The sequence below is a fragment of the Triplophysa rosa genome, linkage group LG19, assembly GCF_024868665.1.
Source record: "Triplophysa rosa linkage group LG19, Trosa_1v2, whole genome shotgun sequence".
In the NCBI taxonomy this organism is placed as follows: Eukaryota; Metazoa; Chordata; class Actinopteri; order Cypriniformes; family Nemacheilidae; genus Triplophysa; species Triplophysa rosa.
This window is the reverse complement of record NC_079908.1, coordinates 4835811-4860919: the sequence shown is the minus strand read 5'-3', so window position 1 is coordinate 4860919 and position 25109 is coordinate 4835811. Positions and strand designations below refer to the sequence as shown.

At 38.4% G+C, this 25109-nt stretch overlaps 2 protein-coding genes across 3 annotated transcripts; both read right to left on the bottom strand.

Annotated features, from left to right (window-relative positions):
- Positions 1-235: 235 nt before the first annotated feature.
- Positions 236-2406, bottom strand: pou4f3 (POU class 4 homeobox 3). Its single transcript, XM_057360792.1, has 2 exons — positions 2282-2406; positions 236-2019 (listed from the first exon to the last, which is right to left on the bottom strand). The coding sequence occupies exons 1-2, from the start codon at positions 2375-2377 to the stop codon at positions 1129-1131; spliced, it is 987 nt and encodes a 328-aa protein (XP_057216775.1). The 5' UTR covers positions 2378-2406; the 3' UTR covers positions 236-1128.
- A 7620-nt stretch (positions 2407-10026) lies between these two features.
- On the bottom strand, positions 10027-24450 carry rbm27 (RNA binding motif protein 27). Of its 2 annotated transcripts, XM_057360790.1 has the most exons (21): positions 24281-24450; positions 23574-23692; positions 23320-23438; positions 22783-22877; positions 21993-22189; positions 21452-21754; positions 19270-19488; positions 18396-18560; positions 17891-18037; positions 17633-17774; positions 17190-17343; positions 16184-16387; positions 15943-16074; positions 15699-15824; positions 15504-15578; positions 15274-15423; positions 15083-15187; positions 12461-12658; positions 12296-12379; positions 12089-12217; positions 10027-11697 (listed from the first exon to the last, which is right to left on the bottom strand). In XM_057360790.1, the coding sequence occupies exons 1-21, from the start codon at positions 24337-24339 to the stop codon at positions 11608-11610; spliced, it is 3012 nt and encodes a 1003-aa protein (XP_057216773.1). In that variant the 5' UTR covers positions 24340-24450; the 3' UTR covers positions 10027-11607. The 2 variants fall into 2 exon arrangements, with proteins under 2 accessions (XP_057216773.1, XP_057216774.1); XM_057360791.1 differs by lacking the exon at positions 18396-18560.
- Positions 24451-25109: the final 659 nt, after the last annotated feature.

Here is a 25109-nt window from a genome sequence, read left to right as displayed (position 1 = left end):
AACGCGTCGGAGATAATTTATGTAAGAAAAAGAATCCATCTTATCTAGCCATTTGGGACTTTTCATTATGTTACTGTTAAATAAAACATGCGTTTGATCCTTTTTACTTAAACATCTTTATTGAGTTGTCAATATAAATTAGACGTGTGATACACTTGTTTATAGTTTCCAAAACCTTTACACTAATATTGATAATAAAAAACTCACGAAGGCTTTGCAAAAATCAACAATTTATTAAATAACATTCAAAGTCACACAGTGTAATGTGAAGAATAAACGTGAGAGTGATTGTAGTGGCTACATTTATGCAAACCAAATAGCAGCATTCTTCACACCATCAGTTTTTGCATATTTTCATCGTCATCACTTTGACTTACTGACGATCATTCACGAATACGAAGAAATATTTCGTGACAGTTTGTGAGAACATGTGATTTACATCATATATGCAGTCACGAGACATTCAAACAAATATTACAAACACATTTCAAATGACATTTCATGTGATACTCCAGCAACACCTTGTGCGTAAATTGTAATAGTTAAATAAATACGTCTTTAAATACCAAAACACACGTACACACTTCAAAATATAATTTCACGTGTGATAATACTGAAACAAAGTTATAGTAGCCTTTCGATGAATCTCCTGAAAATATATTTAAAGCAAATTATTTTAAATGAAAGGATTGCGTTCGCTTGCTTAAAATTCAGACTTCATACCGTATTCATTTTAACAAAAATAATAGGGAACGATTTACATTACGATGCCCATGTTACACATATTAAGTTTCCATGATTCATTTAGTAATAACAGTAACAGTGTGTTCTCACAGTCAGTCCCGTAAAATAACTAAACGGTAAGTGCTACATGTTAAATAGTATTGCTTAGTACTACACATGAACACTGTGTATAAATGTAATATATATAATATAATGTATACACTGTGTACATGAACACGGGGTTGTATAAAGTCCGGCCAAAGATTGGTCAATATCAATGTGTAAAATAGGCTACACCAAGTGAAGGCAATATACGAAAAGGAGTCTTTATAGGCTTACAACGATTAAAGATATTTAGATCCCTGCATGTGAAGCTCCTAAAATGTCTAATTCTCAACATCAACACTAGTGCACCGCCGAATATTTCATCCTTTTCTGTTTTTGCCTTTGGTTGCAGAACCAAACCCGAACCACGTTCTTCTTCAGATCCAACTTCTCCGCAATAGCCGCGATTTTCTCCGACGACGGTCGCGGCTGGATGGCGAAATACGCCTCGAGCGATCGCTTCTCCGGAGCCGCGATCGACGTGCGCTTTCGTTTCCTCTCGTTGCAGTTAAAAAGGTCCGGTTTGCCGTTTTTCTCCCGGTAAGCCGCTTCAGCCTCCTCCAGCCAGGCTTGGAGGACGGGTTTGAGGGCTATCATGTTGTTGTGGGAAAGGGTTAGGGACTCGAACCTGCAGATGGTGCTTTGGCTAAGCGACCCGACGCCCGGAATCTTGAGGTTGGCGAGGGCAGAACCCACATCCGCCTGGGTGACCCCGAGCTTAATCCTCCGCTGCTTGAACCTCTCGGCGAACGCCTCCAGCTCCCTGGGATCGGACTCCACGTCGCTGATGCACGCCATCCCGTTGTGCACCGACAGGGTGTGCGGGTGGCCCATGGCCATGGCTTGGTGCAGGTGACCCATTTGCAGGTGGTGCTGGTGGGCTTGGGTGGTCATCACCGAAGGATCCGTCGGCGCGCCCATGCCGCTGACCGACAAACTAGAGGAAAGGTGGTCGAGTAGATCTCCTTCCAAAGTCTGGTGGCTCAGGTGGTGGTGATGGTGCGAGGGGAGGTTGTTTGAAGGGTGAGAAATGGGCAACGTGGACGACGAGGAGGTGCAAGGCACGCTGCTCATGGTATGGTAGGTGACGTCCGTCTTGAAAGGGTGACTCTTTGCAATGTCAGCCGCCGCCAAAGCTTCAGCGCGGGCCAGGAGACTCTCATCAAAGCCGCTGAATATATTGCCCTGGAGCTGTGGGCAAGAGCGCGCATATGGAAGTCAGTGGGGAATTGTGTCAACTCCGGATTAAAGAACATTCTCATGCACCCACCTCAAAGCACATGTCATAAAAATTAATATGAAAGCTGCAGCTTTGCTTGGATAGGCATGTGAGAGAGAGAGAGGTAGAGGAAAGGAGAGGTCGGGTTGGGGAGGGAGGGACGTTGGAGGAACTCAAAAGTGACAGAATGGAGACAATACGTTTTTGGAAAGAGCGGTTTACCGTAAAACGTACCTGCGGGGCAGGTAGGCACACGCGCCGCATGCCGTCGGAGCTCGGGTGCAGCGCGGGGTGCATGGTGAAGTGCTGCTTGCCGTTCATGGCCATCATCTTCGTTGCGCACCTGGCAGGTGAGTGGACCTGACATGGAGGCGGACGCGGTGCACTGGCTCGACGCTCCTCGTGTGTGCCGTTTCCATTGGCAGCGGCGTCTGGTAAACTCACCCCACCCGCACAGACACCCGCCCTCTTCAACTTACAAGATGAGAGTTTGTAAGTGCGGGCACATGTGCTAAAGTGAATGTGTTCTAATGCGCTTTGAAGAACAATATTTTCTGAAGAACGTTTCAGTAAAGGCATTAAAGGAACCATTTCTTTCTTACCTTTTTATATTTCCTTATTTCATATTCATACATTTCTTATATTTCTTCTAAATATATATTTCATACAAGTTCTGGAACCATACCTACAGCTCGAAAAAGAACATGGGAACCTTTATTTTGCGATACATAAGCAGGTATTTAAATAAACTCTTCTAGAATCCAATTTCAAAGTATATGTGAAAAAACATAATAACATATTTATTAAATAAAAACAAATTATGCATTTGTTTTGAAGAAAGAAGTGAGGCATGGGATATATAAAATATATTTATATAGATAAGTTATTATGATTAATTTATAGTTTGCAATTTACTCACTATAAATTACTTATAAATACTTTAGTATTATTATTATTATTATTATCTTAATATAACTGGGCTACAGCTGCAACCCCCTGTATCAAGAATTATATTATACAATATAAATATTTGTAAAAAGAATGTCTAAATGTAGTCATTTAATTATAAACACACAGTGTTCCTCAAACATTATATAATGCTTTTATATATTTGTTCCCAATGTTGACATGATTTTACCTTGGCTGACCCCTGATCTCTATTGGCTCTATTGGCATCTCTATTGAGTTTGAGAGTCTCTGCTGCCCTAGCAGCTTAAAGCATCAACATAAAAGCAAAGGAACAGGATCAAAGGTCCATGAAATGTGCAAATTCATGAATCTGTACTTCATAAATTCAGATTTACAAGAATTAATGCAGGACCATTAAAGAATATTGCATAATAAGTAAAGTTGCTTTTAATGCTCCCATAGATCAAACCATGTTTAAATTCTCAACTTCAGTTTACACTCCAACTATGTGTACAATATTTTAATGCATCTTTAATAACATACAGAAGTGGCCTATATGTCTGTGCGGGCACAAACCACATTCCCTCCGATTCAATAAAACCATCAACATGAGATACACAACTGACAAAACACTAAAGAAATATGCAAAAAAGCGAACTACAGCGTATCACAGGGGGAAAAAATGGGCACAGCAAACCAAATATCTTACAGAAAGTAAAACAAACATTTACTACACTATGTGTTATTAATATTTGTTGATCCTCTGCATGTAGTAACAATTTGCAATTCATTAAAACTTCACTATTTGTAGCTGTCATTATAAACTTTATAACCAAAATGTTTGGAAATGTTTGACCAGGCCTCCTTAAATTCATCTTAAAGCTCAGCTTCTGTTTATTCTCCAAGTATAACTGTCCAACACAAACACAGTTTATAATACATCTTTAACAATATATTTAAATAAACAGTTAACAAAGTTGGCTATTTGGCCTCTATGTTGTATATGTAGAGAGTTTAATTTTATGAACTGTCATGATATTTTCACTCAAGGAATTTTACATATGATGTCAACACATTTTTAATTCTCATTTCATGCTGAAATAATTAAAAACTTCACCAGCTGACCAGTGTGGTTAATGGACGAATAGCATGGCTGTGGAAGTATACACCTATTCTCACTCTCTGACTGGTTGAAGTGGCGACCGCACCGGTGACTGCCGAAAGAGAAGCCAGGCAGTGCTGTGACACAGATGCACCATCCGATCCCGTCCACCTCTCCTGTTCCCCCAGACGCTCAATTATTCATTTGCTATGTGGCGGGCATCCATTACCTCTCTGGCATTCTTTCATTCATTACGCAAATTAACAGCGCCCGCCTTTATAACTCTTGGCAAAAAATATAAATATAAACAAGTCATGTTGAACCTGCTCTGTCATGATATTCCCTATCTTGTTTATGATAGCTTTTATGATAATGTCTTCTCCATATCCGTTCTCAAGGTAAAGTTTCAGCTCATTAATGTTTGAAAAGCATAACCCAAAAATGCCCCATTCATAGCTCATCGCTTCGTCTTGATTTACATGGACACTTTTTCATACTGTGGGTGTAATGTTGAGTTGTGAGGAACTAAATGTGGGTTTATTTACGTTGTCATTAAAAGGTCAAGCTGAAGGTCAAGCTTTTTTGAGAATACATTTTAAACATACAAGATATAATAATTCCTGCCATTTCAAGACATTAATGACATTTCTTGTTGTTTCAGAGATAAACATCATTTTTAAATGGAGACCTGTGAAAATACCTTTGTGTATTTAAAGACATATACAAGCACTAATACTAAAATACGTTTTTGTTGAGCTGTGTAAAAAAAAAGTTTTTTCAGCTTTTTTAAGCAATAATATGATGTATCAAAAGTCATTTTTAGGACAAAAGCAGAGAGGCAAAGATTCTCAAACTTTTCAAAAACAGTATTTCACTTTCTATTGTAAACATTAAAAATAATAATAATAAATTGAAATAAAAAATAATAAATTTGATTTGTATTTATTATTTTATTAAGTTTACAAATTTTAAGTATATTTTTTAAGTGTAACAGTGTAACAGTAATAAACTTTAAGTACACAACTAGTTTATAATCGTTTTTTTCTACTGGGAAGTACGTAAATAATATTTCTGTGAAGTACATAAAAGGTTTACTGAAAGTATACTTTTTTCTAAATTAATTACAATGCAATGAAGTATACTAATAGCACACTTGAGTAGGCTTCTTTTATACAAAATTTCGTAAAAATTCTGTAATGTATTGGCAGCTGGGGCAGCAGTAAAATACTGTAAAAACAGTTTTGTCATGCAAAAGTACATGTTTTTCTTGTAAATTTGCAGGCTTTTACTGTAATTTGATATTTTTACTGTACTTCAAAAATACACTGTAAAAAGAAATCCCTGTAAAAACATGTTTTCTAGTAAATTTGCAATCTTTTTTCAGTAATTAAAATATGTGAAAAATCTTTAAAAGAATAACAGTTATGTTAAATTACAGTTTATTAAATTATACAGTTTACGTTCCGTCAAATAACATTTTTCGAAAGTAGAAACAAATGTACTCAAAACTATTGTTTAAAAGTATTGATCAACTGCTACAGACGAACTAAACACATTCTTAGAGACGTGAAAATGATGGTGATGCGTCACCGGCCCTTGACAGCCAAACCACCTGATTGATGCTTCTGTAACATCAAGTCTCACATTGCATGCACGGAAAGTTCAACCTCACCGTGACTTCACAAGCCACCCGCTCTGATGCATGTGCTTCTGTTCACATAATACCCAAAAACTTCCATTGTCATCTGCAAACAGATGCATTATTTAAAGCTGGGGATGGTATTTGCAGACTTGTCCTGAGCGGGCAAGAACATGGCACTGATTTCACATGGCATGTTTTATTGATTTGGTTTTGGCGAGATGTGACAGGAGTCTGCTCTTCCGCAGGCAATAACGTTCTGTCCTGCGGAACGACCCTGCAGTTGTCGGCATGCTTGCTCCATCCATTTCTGCATCCAAGAGCTCTAAGACAGAGAGAGAGAGAGAGAGAGAGAGAAAGAGAGAGAGAAAGAGAGAGAGAGTGAAGCGGGTGGTTGACTTGCCCTCCCGTGGGGCAATCAACACTGCCTGCATTAAATCAAATAGATTCTGAGTGTTTTTCACTTGGCCTCCCAAAGTAAAGGATGGCTGTGCATTATTTACAAGCATTTGAATATGTCAAAGCCACTGAAGCCAAATTAAATTTTACACCATGTTGAAAGTTTGGGTTAGACGGGTGGGATATGTCACACGGATTGAAAAAGACTTGCCAAAAGTTTCTCAAATGTTTTCAATGTCTATTTTTTGTTTTGTTGTATTTTTAACAACATTATCAACCAATCAGAGTTTGTTCTCAAGGGCTGCAATAATTGCTCAGCTGCAGATACAGAAGAATGCATCCTGAATGATTTCACCAGACAACAAGTTTATTTCATGCTTTAAATAGCAATCCAAAAGAAATAAAATGTCAATGAACATCAAAAATCTGGATACACCCTTACACTCTTACACAGCGATGCCATAGAAGAACCATTTTTGGTTCCACCAAGAACCATTCAGTCAAAGAACCATCTCTTTCTTACTTTTTATAAAGTGAAGAACCTTTTTACGTCAAAGAGAACCTTTTGTGAAACAGAAAGGTTCTTAAGAGAGTAAAGGTTCTTTATGTAACCAAACGTTTCTTCTATGACATTGAAGAACCTTTTGAAACACCTTTTTTAAGAGTGCAGATGTAAGATCAGTCCTTTAAGAACATTTCTTAAAACAAAATGTTCATTGTTGTGGTGAAAGGTTCTTACGAAAGAAATGGTTCTTTTAAGAACCTTTGCCGAAAAAATAATTTATCCTGTGGCATCAGTGCAAAGAACTGTAAACACTATAGGGCAAAGCACAATATGGTCAAAAGTGATCTCCAGCTTTGGAAAAGTTATCTCTTCGCCCTGTATTCCAAAGTATTAATAAAGATGTATTAAAAAATTACACACAAATGTGCCAAACTTTTTACATCCAGGCGCTTTCCGACCGGATGAGTTCAGGAACAAAGTTCCGGAATGAGTAAACTAAGTGAACTAAGGCCATTTCCCAGATCGCTTTCGCACCGGCAAAAGGAACAATTTAGTGACGTAAACCAGTCGACAGCAACGTCATTTAAAGTCACCATGAAATCAATCAGGAAAATTTGTTTTACACAATCTTGCAGTGATTATTATAAATGAAACCATTATTTTTTCGAAATGAACTTGCGCTTGTAATCTTTAATCAAAAACATTAAGCTCCCTTTCCCCTCTCAGCAGCAACTCTTCACCACATGACTGTCAGCAACAAAAAAAGAGGTAGGACTATACTGACCGTCCAATGGCCAGGCATTTTTATCCCCCCTCCAGTCCCAAGTTACGACAAACCAATCATAAAGGGAAAGGCAAAATAAAGCCCCGCCCTAATTTTTTTTTTCAAATTTCAGAAACCGTTTCACTCGGATTTACGTCACGATATGGAAAAGAAGTCAATCGCAACTTCCGGTGACTTTTTAAGGGGTCATATGACAAGGCTAAAACGAACATTATCGTTTTAGATGTGTAGCCTATACACGATTTAAGGTTGAAAAACGCTGTATTTTCCACATACCCTGCATGTTTGTATCTCCTCTTTGCCCCGCCTCTCTGAAACACGCAGATTTCAACATCAGGTTCCAAAGCAATTGTACTGACAGGTACGCCCACCTTACTTGCGTATACATTTGGGCGGTCTTAGTCAAATCATACCACCAACTGACATAGATTTGCGGGGGTGTGGTTAACACGGGGCGTTTCAGGCAGGTCTGGGTGAGCATTCGCTTTTAGATAGAATGCATCTTTTGTTCCCACACTTTAATTTGAGCAGTTTTACGTGTCTAATACATGCACGGGCTACTTATAACACACCAAAGACACTGAAAAACACGTTTTCGCATCATATGACCCTTTAAGCGTGTCCACCGAACAACAAGAAACAACCAAGCAACAGAAGTTCGGCCAATCAGCGTTTGCTTACATCACGCGTTGTTCCTATCCTGCTGGTTTAGACCCTACCTCGGAGGGAGCTAAACTGTTGTATGACTTTCTTCTGCAGAACACAAAAGAAGATATTTTGAAGAATGTTGGTAACCAAACAACAATAGCCCTCATTGACTAACCAGAGACGTTTCTCAAAAAACCTTCTTTTGTCATAAATGTAATGGGGTAGAAGATATAGGGACTACAAATGAGATGGACTACAAATCCCACAGGTCAGATTGATATAAAAGGAAGTCAAATTTTAGGGGCTTCCTAATTGAGGCACCATGTGGTGTGGGAACTTAAGGTTGAGTAAGAGCTGACAACAGGACCAGTTGATTAATAGAACTGAATTGGTGAGTGCCCCTTCAGAATATGATGTTGTTACTTCAGAGAATTAAGCACACCTACTTAAAAGCACAGGTAGTGATTTTAGTAAATCTTTTTGCTATATTGAGTTTGCTTGGTTTTAATATTTATATCTGCCTTGTGTTTTAGTGCCCGTTTGGAGAAACATGTGTTTGGTGCTTCAGAGAATTAAGCATTTAAATACAGGTATTAATCTTTACTAAATCCTTGAATCGAGTTTTAACGTTTTATATTTTAATTTGTTTTACACTTGATTGTAAATGTTTTTAACTATTGTAAATCTTTTATATGGCGATTATAAATTGTGTTTCTTTCTTTCAGAGAATGCATGATTGCCGTTTACTTTACTTTACTTTTTTATTAGAAACAATGGTGGCTTAATGGGTAGTTTTGATATGATCCGAATGTTAAACTGGGTTCTGTAGGGCAAAGTGATTGAAGTTGTTATTGTTTTTTTGTTTTGTTTTGTTTGTTTGTTTGTTTTTTGTTGTCCATTGCGGACCAATGAACTGTGCGGTTCTCATCTGTATATGCCATATTAATTACTCTGCTAAGGTGGGGGGATATAGGTGTTTTGATTTGATTTTGGTGGTTTATTGCAGTTTTGAATTTGAAGTGAAATTTGAGTTCTTTTCTTTGTGATGTAGTGTGAGTGTGCACTTATTGGCAGAGTATTCGCTATGTAATATAACTGGGGGGACCCTGTGTTCTATAAATGTATTATTGTTATGTTTATTATTTTGTGGTTTATTCAGTTTCTTTGCCAATTCCACTTATCCGTTGGCCAATTCTGATTATTGTTAAATATTATGTGCAGAGAGACAGACCTCTTGGTCCTTGGTGTTGAGTCCTCTTCATCTCAAATGAGATGCTGGGGTTACATAAACATAAACGGCAGGGGGGTGAATCAATGATTTTCTATATTCTCTTTAACAACTTAACGTTTTCTCAATTTTGTGTTATACTTATATTTTGATGGTTTAATCTCATCTAAGGTACAAGTATGCCGTACAGACACTTTTGGTCACTAAAGGCATATTTTTAATTTTAAGAGTATTTTTAATATCGTCAGGTGAGGACAAGTAGTTATATTTTGTATGTTTAATGACCCTATGTAGTGCATTCGATACAATTCTGTTAAATGGTCAATTGGGTGGTCTTCAATTTTTTTCACCATGTATTCGATATAGATGTTTTTCTACCTTACTGCAGTCTTAGACGTCAACAGTCCATTCATTCAACACACACAAAGAAAAACACGACAACTGTTTCAGAGGTGAATGATTCTTGGAATGGATCATGGATTTTTTTCTCTGTGATGAGACTTTTGTCTTTTTTCTTTGTAGCTTGTTGCAAACTATTTTAGGCCAATTGAACTTTTTTCCTTTTGATATTCATCTATCTCACCCCCATTCCATTATCTTTATTGATTAGCAAACATGCGACTGTTAGAAATCCATTTTACAAACAGAGAACTGAAAAATACATCCATTGATTTTGAAATTTAGCAACAGTAATAGTCAAAATCTACAGTATTTATGCTAGGTGTATGACACTATACTAATGTGGTGTAATAAAAGAGTTGTACAAATGATCAAAATCCATTCTTGAAGTTCACACAGAAAATTGTTCCTTGACTCTTTCATGTAAAAAAACAACAAGACGACCTGTCATGAGCAACAGGGTTATTGAGAGAAACAGAGCCGTCTCAGGGGTTTTACAGAACACATTAAATGCAATTGTTCTGGAAGTATGGGGCGTACAGAGACATCACTGAATGTTTGGATTCGACCGTCATAGGGACATGCTACTAAACATCACATCAACAAATGTACACAGGTCCTTCTTTAAAAGGAATTATAAACTTATATCTTAACTGTTAATAGCAAAGTATGTAAATATGATAATTAAAAAAATATATATGCATACATACATATTTCTTGCTTCAATTAAACACACTCATACAGGTGCCGGCATGCTATAGGACAATATTGAAGATTACAGAAACGGATACATTTTACACCCGTTTCTGAAGGACCAGGTCTCTGAAAAAAGTGGAGTGCCAAATATGGCAAAACAGGGTCTCAAAATAAGAACTGAAACTAAATCTTTAAAGCGTAGTGTAATGATGCAAGTCTGCTAGTTAACAAAAAGACACAACCTTAAGTTTAAGTCACTTAAGCCTTTCACTTAAATAAGATTTTGTATCATGACTGTGATGTAACAACAGCTTCATTCATTCTTACACCTAAAATAAACAGAACAGTCGTTACTACGGCAACCATTTCCAAAATATACACACACAAAAAAAGAAAAACTCACAAATCTAATAAAAAGTCAGCTGTACACCGACAATAAAGCGTAAATGAAGCGCAAACGAATTCCGAATACATTCAAAACACCTCTGCTCATATTTTTATCGTAATTAACTAAATTTATCCAATGTCATTTTTGGTTTCGAAACATCCTCTAGATGTGCGAAATAAATATGAACAGTCGGATACGTTGAACACAACGAAGTGCGTGCCATACATTTTCTACAAAGTCCATATTTACACGAAGTGGCACAATAATCTTTATGAAATAAAAATAACTAATCTGGGGGAAACTGAAAATGCCAGATAGAAATGTTTCGAAAGAGTTTGACAGAGACGGCATTTTATTTCTTCACAAAGGAAAGAGATGCCTTTAAGGAGAAAGATGTTAAGCGAGTGCATCCAACAGGGTTGAAGCCAAAATGGCGCAAAGTGCAGATAAATTTACACATCAAATTATATACTGGACGTTAAATGGGTTAGGAGAACGTAATCAGTTAAAAAAAATACACAGTAGTCACAAATGTTGTGAGTTACTGATATCTGGTCGTGCACAGTGAAACAAAATGTTTCCTCACTGAAACATTTCGCATTCAATCTCAGCAAAAATGAGAGTTTGATACAGAAATGCAGAGATTTCAGAGTGACACTGCAATCTCTACGGACGTCTCATATTTTCACATCATCTCCTTTACGGAGAACGCTGCTGCTCAGACCGTTTCTCGAAATACTGAAAACCGTCTTGAAAAAAATGAAAGACCTTTTGTCTTTCCATCCCACATACTTTAATCAGCCTACAAAAACAGCAACTAAAAATGACAGTCCTTCTCCGAAGAAAAGTGTGATGCCGTTTCCTCATCGTCTCCATGAGCGGCTCTCGTAATCGTCGTCTTCGTCATCGTCTTCCTCTTCTTCCTCTGGAAGCAGGAAGGGGCTGACTGTCTCCTATAAATTGAACAAAGATCAGTATGACACAAAAAAACTTTTGATAAATGATTATGTAAAAAAAACACAGTTTACAGGGTTTTTTTTCAGTTTCTCCATGTATAATGCCCAAAAAACCCTTTTTAACAGATTTTTCGTGTTTTCTTTAAAATACGTACAAAAATGTAAAATTACTGAAAAAGAAAATTTCAATTTTTTTAAAAGGATTTTTTGTTACAGTTTATTTTTGAAAATATGGTCAAAAAACATAAAATTACAGGAAAAGACTGCAAATTTAGCCAGAAAAAGGGGATAAACATATAACCTTATTTTGAGGTTTATTTATAGCACCTCAGCAGCCAGAAAATGTCTGTTTGTTTAAGGGATTTTGTATAATTGTGTAAATCATTACATGTAATCCTGGAGTGTTGACATCCTCCTTTAACTCCTCTTCTGGTTCAGTGGACACGGATGGAGTTTTAGGTTTGTACCAGGAGATCTGCAGGACTCGACCTTTGAACTTCGCCCCTTGATTGGCAGCCTGAAAAAGAGATCCCTCTGTTACCTGTCTGTTAGCTTTCAGAGATCAAAACGAAAAAGAAAACTTAAGGCACAGTACGTTCTCAGCTTCACTCCGGGTTTTGAAGGTCATCACCACACTAGTAGCATCTTGCTCACGGAGCTCCTCGATCTCACCAAAATTCTATCAAACAAAAGAAATTCATCACATCGATCACAAGAAAAAGTTTATTAATACATAACTAAACAAATGTAAAAGTCTTACAACAAAATGTGGCAAAAGTTCTTCTTTCTCTTCTTGTGTAAAGCCAAAAATATTGATAGCTCGAGGCCGGTGATCCACCACCATATGATTGCCTCCTCCACGCCCCCTGAGGCTCCGCCCTCGGCCCCTGCCCCTGCCTCGAGTTAGGGCCGTCGTTGGTTTACCACGCCCAGCGTGTATGAGTCCCAGCCGAGTTGCCTGGGAGAAAAAAATTCAGAACATAGTTTAAAAAAAACGTATTTAAACGTGGACTGTAAATAAAGTGAATTTTTAGACCACTGCTATCAAAAATAGAGATGATGTCAAAATCAGAATGTCAACCAAAAATGAAAATGTCTCAATTCGAGCTAAACCTGTTTTGAATATTGTGACCAAGTCAAGTTAATTTTCCTATATGAGCAAAATAAGCCTGTATGACTTGTGTGCTATACATGCAAAGATTAAAAAATCTGTACAATGGCTAAAAATGTGACATTCAGTAAGTATCTCTCCATCGCAACACTTGAATCGGATTCACAGTTCTAACAAAACACGTGTCAATCAGTAATATGCCAGAGACATGCAAGAACTAGAGATGCACCGATATATCGGCCAATAATCAGTATCAGTCGATAAAAGCAATTTTTCAAAACAGCTGATATTCAGTGCCAATACATCCTGTCAATCAAAGGAGGACAGGAAAATGCAATGAATTTGTGCTCTGTATATAGAAAATGTTTGGAAACATCACCAGTTTAATGTTCAATAGTGATAATCTGAATATGAATTGATAACATTCAGAAAGTTAAGAAATATTAATTTAATTTTCAGAATCGGTATCGCCAGATATCACTCTGAATAATCGTCTATCTACAGAGAAATTTAGTATAGGTGCATCTCAGTAAGAATCCAATGATAACATTTAACAAGAGATGAACCAATTTATCGGCTGCTGATATTTATGGGCAAATTTTTCATCAATTTAATACAAATGGCAAATCAGAAATAGAATGAAAAAGCAGATACCGTAAAAAAACGAAAAACTTTTTTCATCTTTGTTCTTTTAAGCTGTAAATAAGCGAGAAATATCGGTTATCAGCTCATAGTTGTTTGTTAAAATCGGGATGGTATTAGTATATCGTAAGCAGTGATGCAATGAAAGGAAAATTATGGGCCGAAACAGATACCGAAAATTTGCGATGCACTTGGCCGAAAACCGATAAACTTTCTGAAAAACTTTTTATATAATTGTATTAATTAGACACAAAAAATGAAAAGAGAACATATTTAAAAACAATACAAAATGTCATTGCTATGGCTTTTTTTACCGATCATCTAAACATTGTAGTTGTAGAATTATTCTATGCATAACAGTAGTCAAGAAGCTCAGAAGCTCCTGCTAATACAAGAAGTTTATACAGTATATGGTGCACAATCATTTTAAAGAAAACAACATGCAAAACACAGAGGGACACAGTTTACATTCATGTAAACAGGCTTAAAATGAGCTTCAGTGATACCAGCACTAAACCACTTTCTGACAGATCGTTCCGCTGATCATTCACATGTGAAGAGTCGGTTGCGTTTAAAGTTCGGCTTTAAAAAGTGCACGAGACAATGCGCATGATCTTCGACAATAAAGAAACATATTGCCGGTCATGCGCAGTCGCGCATCACACAGAGCTTGCGTGTCATTTTCTGTCCGCTGGTTTTGAGCTTTTCTTGTTATATTTATTAGTTTATCCTCTGGCACGCTTTTATAACAGCTGGAGTGAGAGTGAGCTCGGTGAGTACTGAAGGGAGAGAGCAGGGGCACCAGATACGTCGGCTTATCTTTTTCTTTTTTTATATATATTTTTTTCGCCAGCCAAAATTCCAGTGCATCACTAATTGTAAGAAAAATTGCACAGTGCGTTATGATAAAATAAATAAATGAGATGTCTCTATGATGCTTTCTTGACACTTTTGGTAATGAAATGAATAAACATCACACAAAATCCCTCCTCATGATAAAAAAAGTGATTTTGAACTACATGAGTTTGCACAAAAATGACAGAATTGCTCATTTTAAGCGATATATTCCAATAACAAGAAAATGAATCAAAAATGATTTTAGGCAGCTCTTTACATTTTTGTCCGCGATATGCATCCATCCGTGGGCTGGTCTGTGTGGGTGTGCCACAAAAAAGAGATGAGCTTTTGAACTTCAAAATAGCTCTTAGAAACTTTAAAATCGGTCTGACCCTTACCCTGCCTGCACATTAAGCTTAAAAAAGCCCCCACTGACCAACTTTTCAGTCAATGTAGTTCCTCTTTCTTCCATTAATCGTCTTTCCTCTCTTTCATTTCTCACATGGAAGCAGATCAAACTTTAATGTTACGGAGAGCACCAGCGTGAGAATGAGAGATGTGTGTTGGTTCGGTCGAGTCCTCGGGGTCCGGTAAGTGCTTACGCTTTAATGTGCAGGAAATGCACGGTAATGACGTGCATATTTCACCCTGGCTAATTTAAGCCTGGCGCGGGTTGCGGCGTCACTGTCGTCACTTTTGTTTCAGTGACGTTTGCGTTAAAACTGAATATGAGATTGTGTCTGGGTGAAATTGATTACGGATTGTGATTCTGTCACAAACCAGCACGCTCACCTCCACCTGCAGCTGACCCAACCTTCTCTTCAGGTCTGTGGTGTCCTCTCCTGCCGTCAGCTTCTTATGAAAATCCAACTCTGCGTCCAGCAACTCTTTCTGGGCCTACATACAAAGTTCATTGGTTTAGTTAACAAAGCCATACTGAAGAATCAAGAAAACATCAAAAACGATGAACAAGAGTGTCTTACGTCTGTTTTTGACTTTGTCGCGTTGACGGTGGCGTGCGAGGTCGGACTGATCTCGTTCTTCAGCTGCGAGATCTTCTCTGTCAGCTCTTTGAGCGTCTTCATGATGTTCGCTCTCTCCTCCGGCTTCCTCTCCAGACGGTTTATCAGTACCTGCAGACGGGCAGCTCGGGTTTATATGCAAGCATCATATCAACCTCCACTTTTTGTTTTCGCATCAAGTGCTGTCGTACCTTTTGACATTCGATCTGTTTCTCGAGCATTTCTTGCTTCTTTTTCCTCATGTCTTGCTGCAGCTTCAACGCCTCCTGAGGGCCAGAGGTCAGCGGTGGTGTTGAGCTCACTCATAAGTATATTCCAGACTGTGCAATCTAAGCAGTCTGAAACGCTGCTATCGGTTTACGCTTGCCGAGAAAGGAAATACTCACCTGCTTCTTTTTCTGAACCTCCTGAGCTTCGAGCACCTTGGCTGTCTTTCCCAATGATTTAGATGCGGTTTTCAATACCGTACGTGAGAACGGACTCTTCGGTAGACTGGAGGGTGGTGTCAAACCCTGGTTTAACACAACAATAAAAAACAAATGCTGATTATGTGTATGTATATTACGAGTTTAAAAAAAACATTTCAGTGACTCTAAACCTTTCTCGGCTTTGCATATGTGTGTTTGTTACCACTGAGGGCTCTTGGCTAGGGCTGGTTGGTTCAGCGCTGGCCGTGGTTCCCACAACTCCCATTGCCGTCTGTTGTTTGGGGAAGGTCTTATTCAGCACGTAAGATCCGGCAGTGTGCTGCTTATTGATGACCTGCGGACGCAACAAAGTGTGTTTAGCATTAGCAATAGACTGCAACCAGTGCTGCATTCGTCCGGGTATTGATAATACACAAACATAAAGCATCAGTAGGAAGTCGGACCTTGTGTGCTGCGGGATGCTGTTGGCCAGGGTTTGAGATCTGGCTGGGTCCCTGCTCCTGTGAGTTAGACGTGGCCTCTCTGTGCCAGTATACTCTTATAAAACGGTTATTCAGAACAGCTTCTGTACTCGATATGGCCCTCCGAGCCTCATCGTTTGCCGTGTATTGGATTAACGCTGCCTCTGGGTCACCCCCGAACACAACCTGAGGAAACAGAACAATCGCAGGCTTTTATGTTACATAACAGTACCAAACAGTAACAATACTGTACTATGAGTGTATTGAATGCAACAGTGACCACCTGCGTTTTGAGCACCCAAGCTTAGACAAATATATAGAAAATAACAAGAAAATGAAAGAACAAGACAAAAGGACAAGACTGTGGAATTCTTTACACTAACATACATATTTTACTTGTGTTTCCAAGGTTAGGTTATTAAAGGGATAATCCACCCAAAAACGAAACGTGCCCTTAAGTTGTTTCAAACCCGTAGAAACTTCATTGCTTTGCTGAACACAAAAAAGATAGTTGGAAGAATGTTTGTAACCAAACCATTCTGGGTCACTGTTGACTTCTATAGTAGGAAAAAATCTACAATGGAAGTCAATAGTAGCCCAGAACTTCTCTTCTTAACATTTTCTCCTTTTTAAAAATGTGTTTCTTTCTTTTCTTTCTTCATGTTTGCAAACCCTGGTGTGTGTGTGTGTGTGTGTGTGTTAGTTTTATTCATGTGGATTCTGTTCTTCAATAAAAAATAATAAAAAATAAATAAATAGTCGCCCAGAACTGTGTAGTTTCCCCACATTCTTGAAAATATATTTCTGGTGTTCAACAGAACAATGAAACTTATACAGGTTTGAAACAGCCAAAGGGCGAGTTAACGATGACGGAATTTTCATTTTTGGGTGAACTGTCCCTTTAATAAACATTTCAGCTAAAGCCTACGTCATGGATATGAACTGTTGCAAAAAATAAAAGCACAAAAGCCTGGAAAACTTTTATCACCTGAATGTTGACTATGGTTCCAAACTTGCTGAAGTGCCCGTTGAGTTTGGTGATGTTGTTTAGCTCTCGCGGGATTCTGCACACCTCTAGTTTGGTGTTGACATAATGGACCTTCTTCTGGAAGGCGGGTTTATGTTGGTTATTAAAATTTTGCCTGGAAAACCAAAAACACTTCTTTATATCACAAAACCAGCACAAATGGTTTTATTACTATACTTTCCTTTTTGCAACATAAAAAGTAACAAATGAAATAAAGCTAAGATTCATTTAACATTAGGTCCTTATTGTGCAGGCTGTTTAAATTAAAAGCGTCTAAAATATATATATATTTTTCATATTTATCTATAAAAGACTAACTAGAGGCAACTATGGTAAGGAAAAAAGATAAAAGTGGTATTTTTTATTTTTTTAAAAATCTTTGTTTGTATACACTTGTCACTCACCTGTCCATCCAGGGTTTTTTAGCTTGAGGTCCATCAGCAGAAGGCAAAGTTCTCTTTCTGTTCTCCTGCTCCGAGTTGTACCTCACCTCATTGCTCGACACGCTCGTGACCGACGGCTCCGTCTGAATCACAATATTAGCAGCTAAAAATACAAACAAACCTCCGTTACATTCAATCTGGTCATCTTAGAGAAACATGATTTCAAACATCATCAGCCATACACCAGAAATGGGAGTGATTCTCTTTCACACCCGTTACCTCGTGAGGTCTGTCCATCTCCAGATGTGAGGCCGATGAGGTTGGGTCTCTGCGTCTGAATGCGGGGGATAAAGTGACGGTACTGAGTTCTGCCAGGCCCCGTCAATCCCGGGGCTTCTGGGTTATAACCCTCAGGATCGTAGTTGTCTGTATATAAAAGGCAACATGAGTGATATTGTTATGCATTTGTACGCAAAACATATTCAACAAAACTACAGTAAAGAATTGTTGATTTCAGAACTTTCAGAAATTTCTGAAGCCTTGTCTGATTCTGTTCTTGTAAAATGTCACAACACCGCCACAGCATGGTCAGAGTTGGTAATTGCAGCCTCAAAAAGCTAAGAAAGTCAATGGAGGTCATGATAGAATTACATTTTTTAGGTGAAGGAACTCTTTAAATTGTTACCATCGGGGTTTTGACATTATTTATAAGACAAACATGCGTACATATTGACAGCAAGTTGAAGAAACAGCAGAGAGAAGGAAAGTGCAGTGGCAGTCTTACATTCAGACAGACTGTACTGAGGATGAAGAGAGGCAGAGGAGGAAGAAGGAGGAGGAGGCAGAGGATGAGGAGGTGGTCCCACACCAGACAGGGCCAAAGGAGAAGAAGTGCTGCTTCTGGAGTGAGGCCGAGTGTCAATCCCAGTGGGTGGGATGTGAGGAGGCCCTAAAACAAGACAAGAGCAAACTCAAGCATGCTGGACACTACAGTACATGCAATCCGGCTAAAGTTTAAAATGCAAGTATTGGCGGCATGTAGGAATTGACGCTCTCCATTGAGAGATTGACAGTGTGAATATGAAGTCTTTTGTGGCACAATTTGTGCTCAAATTCAAGATTTAGCTTTTAGCTATTTACATTTACACATTTGGCAGATAGTTTTAGCCAAAGCAACTTACCATGCATTCAAGGTCTATTAATATCTTTGTTCCCTGGGAATCAAACCCATGACCTTTGAACTGCCTGCACAATACTCTATCAAGAGTTTTTGTGGCAATTGTCATTAAATATTCATAAATAAATAAAGTGTTCCAAAATAAATCAATTAATAGACAACAATTGACGTATTTAAAACTGAATGAATGAATTATTAAACTACAAAATTGTAAGATTTTACCATAATTTATAATCAATTTCAAATAACATTAATTATTTCAAAATGTAAGGTTACTCAATTTAAATTTGTCCAAATTTAATATTTAAATTATTTTCTAAATGCACTTAAATAATACAAACCTCATTTTCCACCAGAACTGATAGCAAGTACATTGATAATGCGTGTAGCATTTAGTTTTTCTTACAAAGAACATCCATGAAAAATGACAAGAAGCATGTGCCATGATGGATTAGCTGTCAGAAATCAAATTGACACCTACCTGGCATGGGGTAGATGCCTGGAGGCGGCGGCTGCCCGTGAGGGGGCATGGGCATTGGCATGCCCGGTGGAGGCTCCGTCATCGGCGGCATGGGCATCCTGGGCAGAACGGGCGGAGGCGGAAATGGGATCATGGTTGGAAGCGTGACGTCATCCACGATCAGAGGGTCATTGCCGTGGTCAAAAGGACAGAGATCTCCTCGTATACAAAATCCTTTCTCTGTTCAAAACAAGTGAAAGTGACCTATTAGTCAGATATGGTGACCCATACCCGAAATGTGACCTCTGCATTTAACCCATCCAGAGAGTAGTGAACACATGCACAGCAAGTGGTGAACACACATACACCCGGATAAATTAACAATAAGGTTCATTTAACCTAGATATTGTGCCGAACATTAACATAGACTTTAACACAGATGAGCTACTTGACATTATCATTACACAATCCAACTATCCATCCCTCAAATCATCCTGGGGCTGATTCTAACTCCCACCAGTGCGAAAAATACCCCAGGTCCAGAGAGACCAGGTGGTAAATATAAACACGGATCACAGGAGGCCGTACGGTAAAACTGCTATGCCAAAGTCATTAGTGATCCTTTAGAAACCACGACCTTAGAGAATTAAAAAGACACTTTAGTGTTACTGAACTGTGGGTCTGTATCCACGAGAAGCCTAAACTTGTCTCTCTGATCACTTACTTCACTCTCATCATTTATTCTTCTTCATGTCATTTCAAATTGGTATGACTTCCTTTCTTGTGAGGAACACAAAAGAAGATATTCTAAGAAGAAATGTCTCAGTGGTTTTGTGTTCATATAATGGAAGTCAATGGGGTTTGGTTACCAACATGCCTCAAAATATCTTCTTTTGTGTTCTGCAGAAGAAAGAAAGTCACACAGGTTTGGAATGACATTGCGACATGAGTAAATGAAGAAAGAATTTATATTTTTTTGGTGAATTCCTTTCTTCTTAATGCAGTGACCTTGAACTGGGGTTGACATTGCTGGCATCTTTTTACCGAGTCTATAATATGTTGATGGTTTATAATGGTTTACAGGCATAGAAAAACAACAGATGAGATTCATGAAAATCTAAAAGTTAAAGTCTAACACCGTGTCCTAACCAAACGCGCCGCGACGCGATAAAAGGTATCTTTTCCATGTTAATCAGAGGTTTTGCCCTAACCAGCCGCGACAGGGCTGCGCGACGAGCAACGGCCGTTTCTATTTTAGAAACGGTTTCTATTTCTGCGACGTCGCGGCTGACAGCTCCAACCACACAATGATCTCATTCGATGTAAGTTCTGCACCTCATGAATATTAATCGCCAAACATGGATGATGACAGGCTATATACATTTCATTACATACGTTTAGATTCTGAAATTATAGCATAGCGTCCGGAGAGGCATCACTGAAGTCATGAGAACAGGACGCATCTCTCTGCATTTGCACTCTTCAGCTGCAGCGTGAGAGGGTACGAGACAGAGAAAGACTGTTCTGATTGGCTGTGTTTTGTGATTGTCGCGTCCCGCCCCTTTATCGCGTTCGGTATGGACAAACAAATTGCTTATTGCAGGAATCGCATCGCATCGCGTTTGGTTAGGATGCGGTGTTAGCCCCTAAGCAAAGCCAGTTAAATAAACATTGGTTCATTCTGGGTTAACGTATAGGTTTACTTTACATTGTGTATATTTAGCAAACAAAAATTGTATTTAGAAACTTGTGGCATTGCATTAGAGAACAATATTAAACCAGGTCTCATTTAAGTTGCAATTTTTCACAAAATGATGTTTGTTAGGTTTACAAATATTTAATAATATTAAAAACAGACATTTGGTGAAGCATCAGTCTGGAGATAACATTAATGAATTACACCTGTGGTCACTCTGTTAGGACACCTGCGTGAACATCATACATCCACAACAAAAAACACCTGTTGCTTCAGTCATTGCAAAAATAGTTCAACATAAGTGTTCTGAGAAACAGACTAACATTTATTTGTTTGCAGATGCTACTTTATTATTTTTGCCACTTCAGATTGAATATTTTGCATCTAATGCAACAGCAGTCATAATCATAACCAACAAGCTTCTATACGACCAAAACGAACCTGATAAAATGCAAAAGACAAATAAAGATCTTTAAGATATTGTCATCTTTAAAGTGTCATTCTTACCGTCGTAATCTCTGCAGCGATGTTTGAGCGTGCTGCTCTTGTTGAACGTCTTGCTGTCTGTGTGGTTGGTGAAGTATGCAGACCAGCTCTCTGTGGTGCTGTCGGGCAGGTGAGCCGGCGCTACCACGGATACGGCGTTGGGGACGGCAGGGCTCCCTGAGGAGGGGAACTGGTGCTGGGGTAGCGGTAGAGGCAGCAGAGGGGGTGGATGGATCTGCTGGTGGTGCAGGTTACTCAGGTGGGCAGGAGAAGGGTTGTAAGGTTCTGTCTCTTTCCGCTCCAGCTCGAATTTGGATCTGTGCTCTGTTGAAAGATGCCACATGTAAACTGATGAGGATTCGCTGGAGTAACCTGGATTACTTTTGAAGCTTCAATATTTTGGAAAAAAAGTCCTCGAATGTATTGTTTGTGCTAAAGTCATATACAGTACATCAGGGGTGGAATGACGGCAAGTCAACTAACAGAATTGGAATTGTTGGGTATCAAACAAAATTTTTTATGACAGGTCTGTAAATGAGAGTAAGTTTGTAATGATCATCACCTCTTCTCTGATTGTGCTCTCTGTCCCGGCTCTTTCCACGGCTGCTGCTGCGGCTACGACTCCTGCTGCGGCTGTAGCTCCGCCCCCGCGAACTGCCTCCGTGCCGTTCGTGGCGCTCCCGGTACGACTCTCCGCTCTTTCCGTGGCGCTCCGGTTCTCGACGCTTACGGTCGTCTCTCCGGCGGTCATCTCTGGCCCTGTAGGAAAACATATGAGGGGTCAGAAACATTGTTAGGGTCAGTGACAGGCCAAAAACGATGTGATCACTTTGGTGCAGGTTTATATCATGTATTACATGAAATGTATCAGTTGCGGTCTAGTTTGTGGTTTTAGAGCTGATTCAGGAACAGTCTCTGGCTCAAACAAATACAGCTGTTTAACTCGACAAAACAAATTCGCATGGTTGAACATGCAAAGACAGATGTGGGAGTAAGCAATTAATAGGGAATTTCTTGTTTTGCAATGTCTAAATTCTACAGCAACAGTAAAGTCTGCTAGACGCAAAAATTAGCAGCGTGCTTCATGCTAGCGGTCCAAAGGTCAAAGCAGTTAAAGTACTGGCTCTAACCAAACACACACAAAACAATAACTGTGCAGAGTCAGACTCTGCAGTTTGTAAAATACACAAAGCCAATTCTATTTAAGGCAAAATTACACTTAAAGCTAGATGTCTTATTACTTTTTTATTCAAGTAATACATGTTTTATTACTAAGATTTGGTTTTAGCCAAACTGAGCATGCATTTATTTGATTGCAGTACACAAACTTGTTCCGAATCGTCCACACTTACCGTTCCAGGACCAACCTAGACTCATTGAAATCTGGACGATTCCTCAATGGGCTTCTTCGTCTTCGAATATCCCTGTCATCTTCAACATGAGCAGTCTGAAAATAAATATTACTATTTAACATCTACAGCAAATGTTATTCACTCTTGCATTATATAATAAGAAAACACTTGCAAACGGTAAAATTAATCTATTACTCCAAAGGGAAATCTATAAAATTTCCCAAGGAAAAGAGTTTACTAGTTTAACTCAGATAATGGGCTGTGTTGTGCATATGCACTGGAAATGTTAACTGGATGTGATATGACTACATTACTTGTTAACAAATGGTGATTGAAAAGCACCAAAAGCAAGCAAACAATAAATAATGGATATGTCATCTTTGGAAATACAAGACAACGTTTTTAAAACACATCACAGTTTTTATAAAAAGGCCTAGACATACTGTGTAGCCAAGAGAAGTGCTACTGTACGATTTTCAGATTTCCTTCCAATATTATTCTTATAACTAATATAGTTAAAGAAAAAAAGATGTTTACCTCTTCCTTCTCTTCAACCTTTTGCACTGGAGTTTTACTCTCCTCTTTAGCGGGTGGATTTCCCAAATAATTTTTAGTGGTTAGACATTCAAAGAGATTATTCACAAACCCTGTAGTCTCTGTGAAAGTAAAAACCATCAACCATATCAGTCATATGCATAACATATAATCATAAAGTGCATAACTTCGTTTTCACACAGCTTTTTAATCATATAAAAGACCAATAAGCAATAAAAGTGAACTCATGCTGATACCTTTCTGGAGGAAAACGTCCAACTGATCCGCACACAGCGCTCTCAGTTCTTTCTCTGGTTTATCCTTCTTCACTAAAGCAACAACGTAATTCGCCAGTGCGGTTGGATCAGCATCACATCTGCAAATAAACACACATTAATTACATTTACACAGTCTATGCATTTAGCTTAACAGACCTACAAGACTATACATTTTTGTTCCCCTGTCAAGTTTCTACATGCAGGTCTCTGGGGTTGTCTGGTAAAAGCTTTGTACAAAGAGCTCTACAAGAATGCACTGAGAATCACCTCATGACAAGTTTACTGCTAATGCATTAACCACCTACTACACTCATACTGCTTTCCCAAATAAACTGTATTATAGTACTTTAAAAAATAGTTAGTATGCTAACATGACAAGACGCTCCATTTAAAATAACTTGTGTCCTGATACTCTAATACCCATATCACACTGTTTTGATTTCCACACCACTCAGCCAAAACCTTCTTAGCTTAGCTTCATAAAACATGGCATAAAACTGGGACGTTTGTAAAATTACTAAACAGACACAATACATTACTAAAACCGCAATTTAACCCACACAACAAATGGAAATCACAATCTGTTTTCAGTGCAGGCACATGATCTGAAAGCCAGCTTGCGTGTTAGCATGTTAGCGGCGCTAGTTAGCTTCAACAGTTCAAATGTCACTCTGTTCATCACTTACATGGGTTCAAGAAGTTTAGCCAGCCAGGATTTCAGAGCGTCTACATTATCTATAATCATTATGACATGCAAGGAATTAATACTGATAAAAGGCTGGGCGTTTATGCTTCTAGCATCGTCTAAAAACACACACTGGGCCTTCTGTAGTCACTGAACGGCGGACGGGCTGTTGGAAGTTCACGCAACGTCACGCGGTAGTGTCACAGGGCAACGGCCAATCACAGAACGGCTTTCACAGCAAAGTTATAAGACGAATATTCATTTTAGGCAATAAACTTACATTTATTTAGACAAACACAAAGTTAAGTCTTTAATTTATATGTTTCTAAAAAGTCAATAAAGTCTCAAAAGTTTGATTTGCTATAAAATCAAAAGGCATTTTGATATACGGTGGTGTGATATCTAGATATGTGGTGTGTAGCGATGGAAAATGTAATTAAATGAAATATTTTTTACTAATTTCAATTGCTTATTATATCACTTATCACATTAGTTGCTACGTATTAAGGCCTCAGACGCATAGGTTATAATTAATAGTCTCTAATGTAAATCGCTTAGGTGTATACAAATAACTGTCTATGTATAGCAACGTTTTATTACCCTCTTTTCATTTAAAATAGTCTGCCATTGCCATAATTGTTATTGCTCTTTGCTTTACAATTCTGTTTTTAAAAGTCTTAGGTTTGAATTGTGCAAACTAATCGGCATTCATTAATGGAATTCACTTTTAATGTGATTAACTAGAGCCTTTAATCAACGTGGTTTGTAAAAACAATAGCATTTATTTGTCTCTTTTCTGTGTGGCGAGGATTCAAATCCTTTAAAACAAC

Excerpts from the sequence above, each read along its gene's own strand:
- rbm27 (XM_057360790.1), bottom strand. The coding sequence starts at position 24,339 with ATGATTATAGATAATGTAGACGCTCTGAAATCCTGGCTGGCTAAACTT. Across the intron at positions 22,190-22,782 it reads TCTAGGTTGGTCCTGGAACG|GGCCAGAGATGACCGCCGGA; the intron begins GTAAGTGTGGAC and ends GTTTTCCTACAG. Across the intron at positions 15,825-15,942 it reads CTAGCCAAGAGCCCTCAGTG|GGTTTGACACCACCCTCCAG; the intron begins GTAACAAACACA and ends GTGTTAAACCAG.
- pou4f3 (XM_057360792.1), bottom strand. The coding sequence starts at position 2,377 with ATGATGGCCATGAACGGCAAGCAGCACTTCACCATGCACCCCGCGCTG. Across the intron at positions 2,020-2,281 it reads TGTGCCTACCTGCCCCGCAG|CTCCAGGGCAATATATTCAG; the intron begins GTACGTTTTACG and ends TCTTGCCCACAG.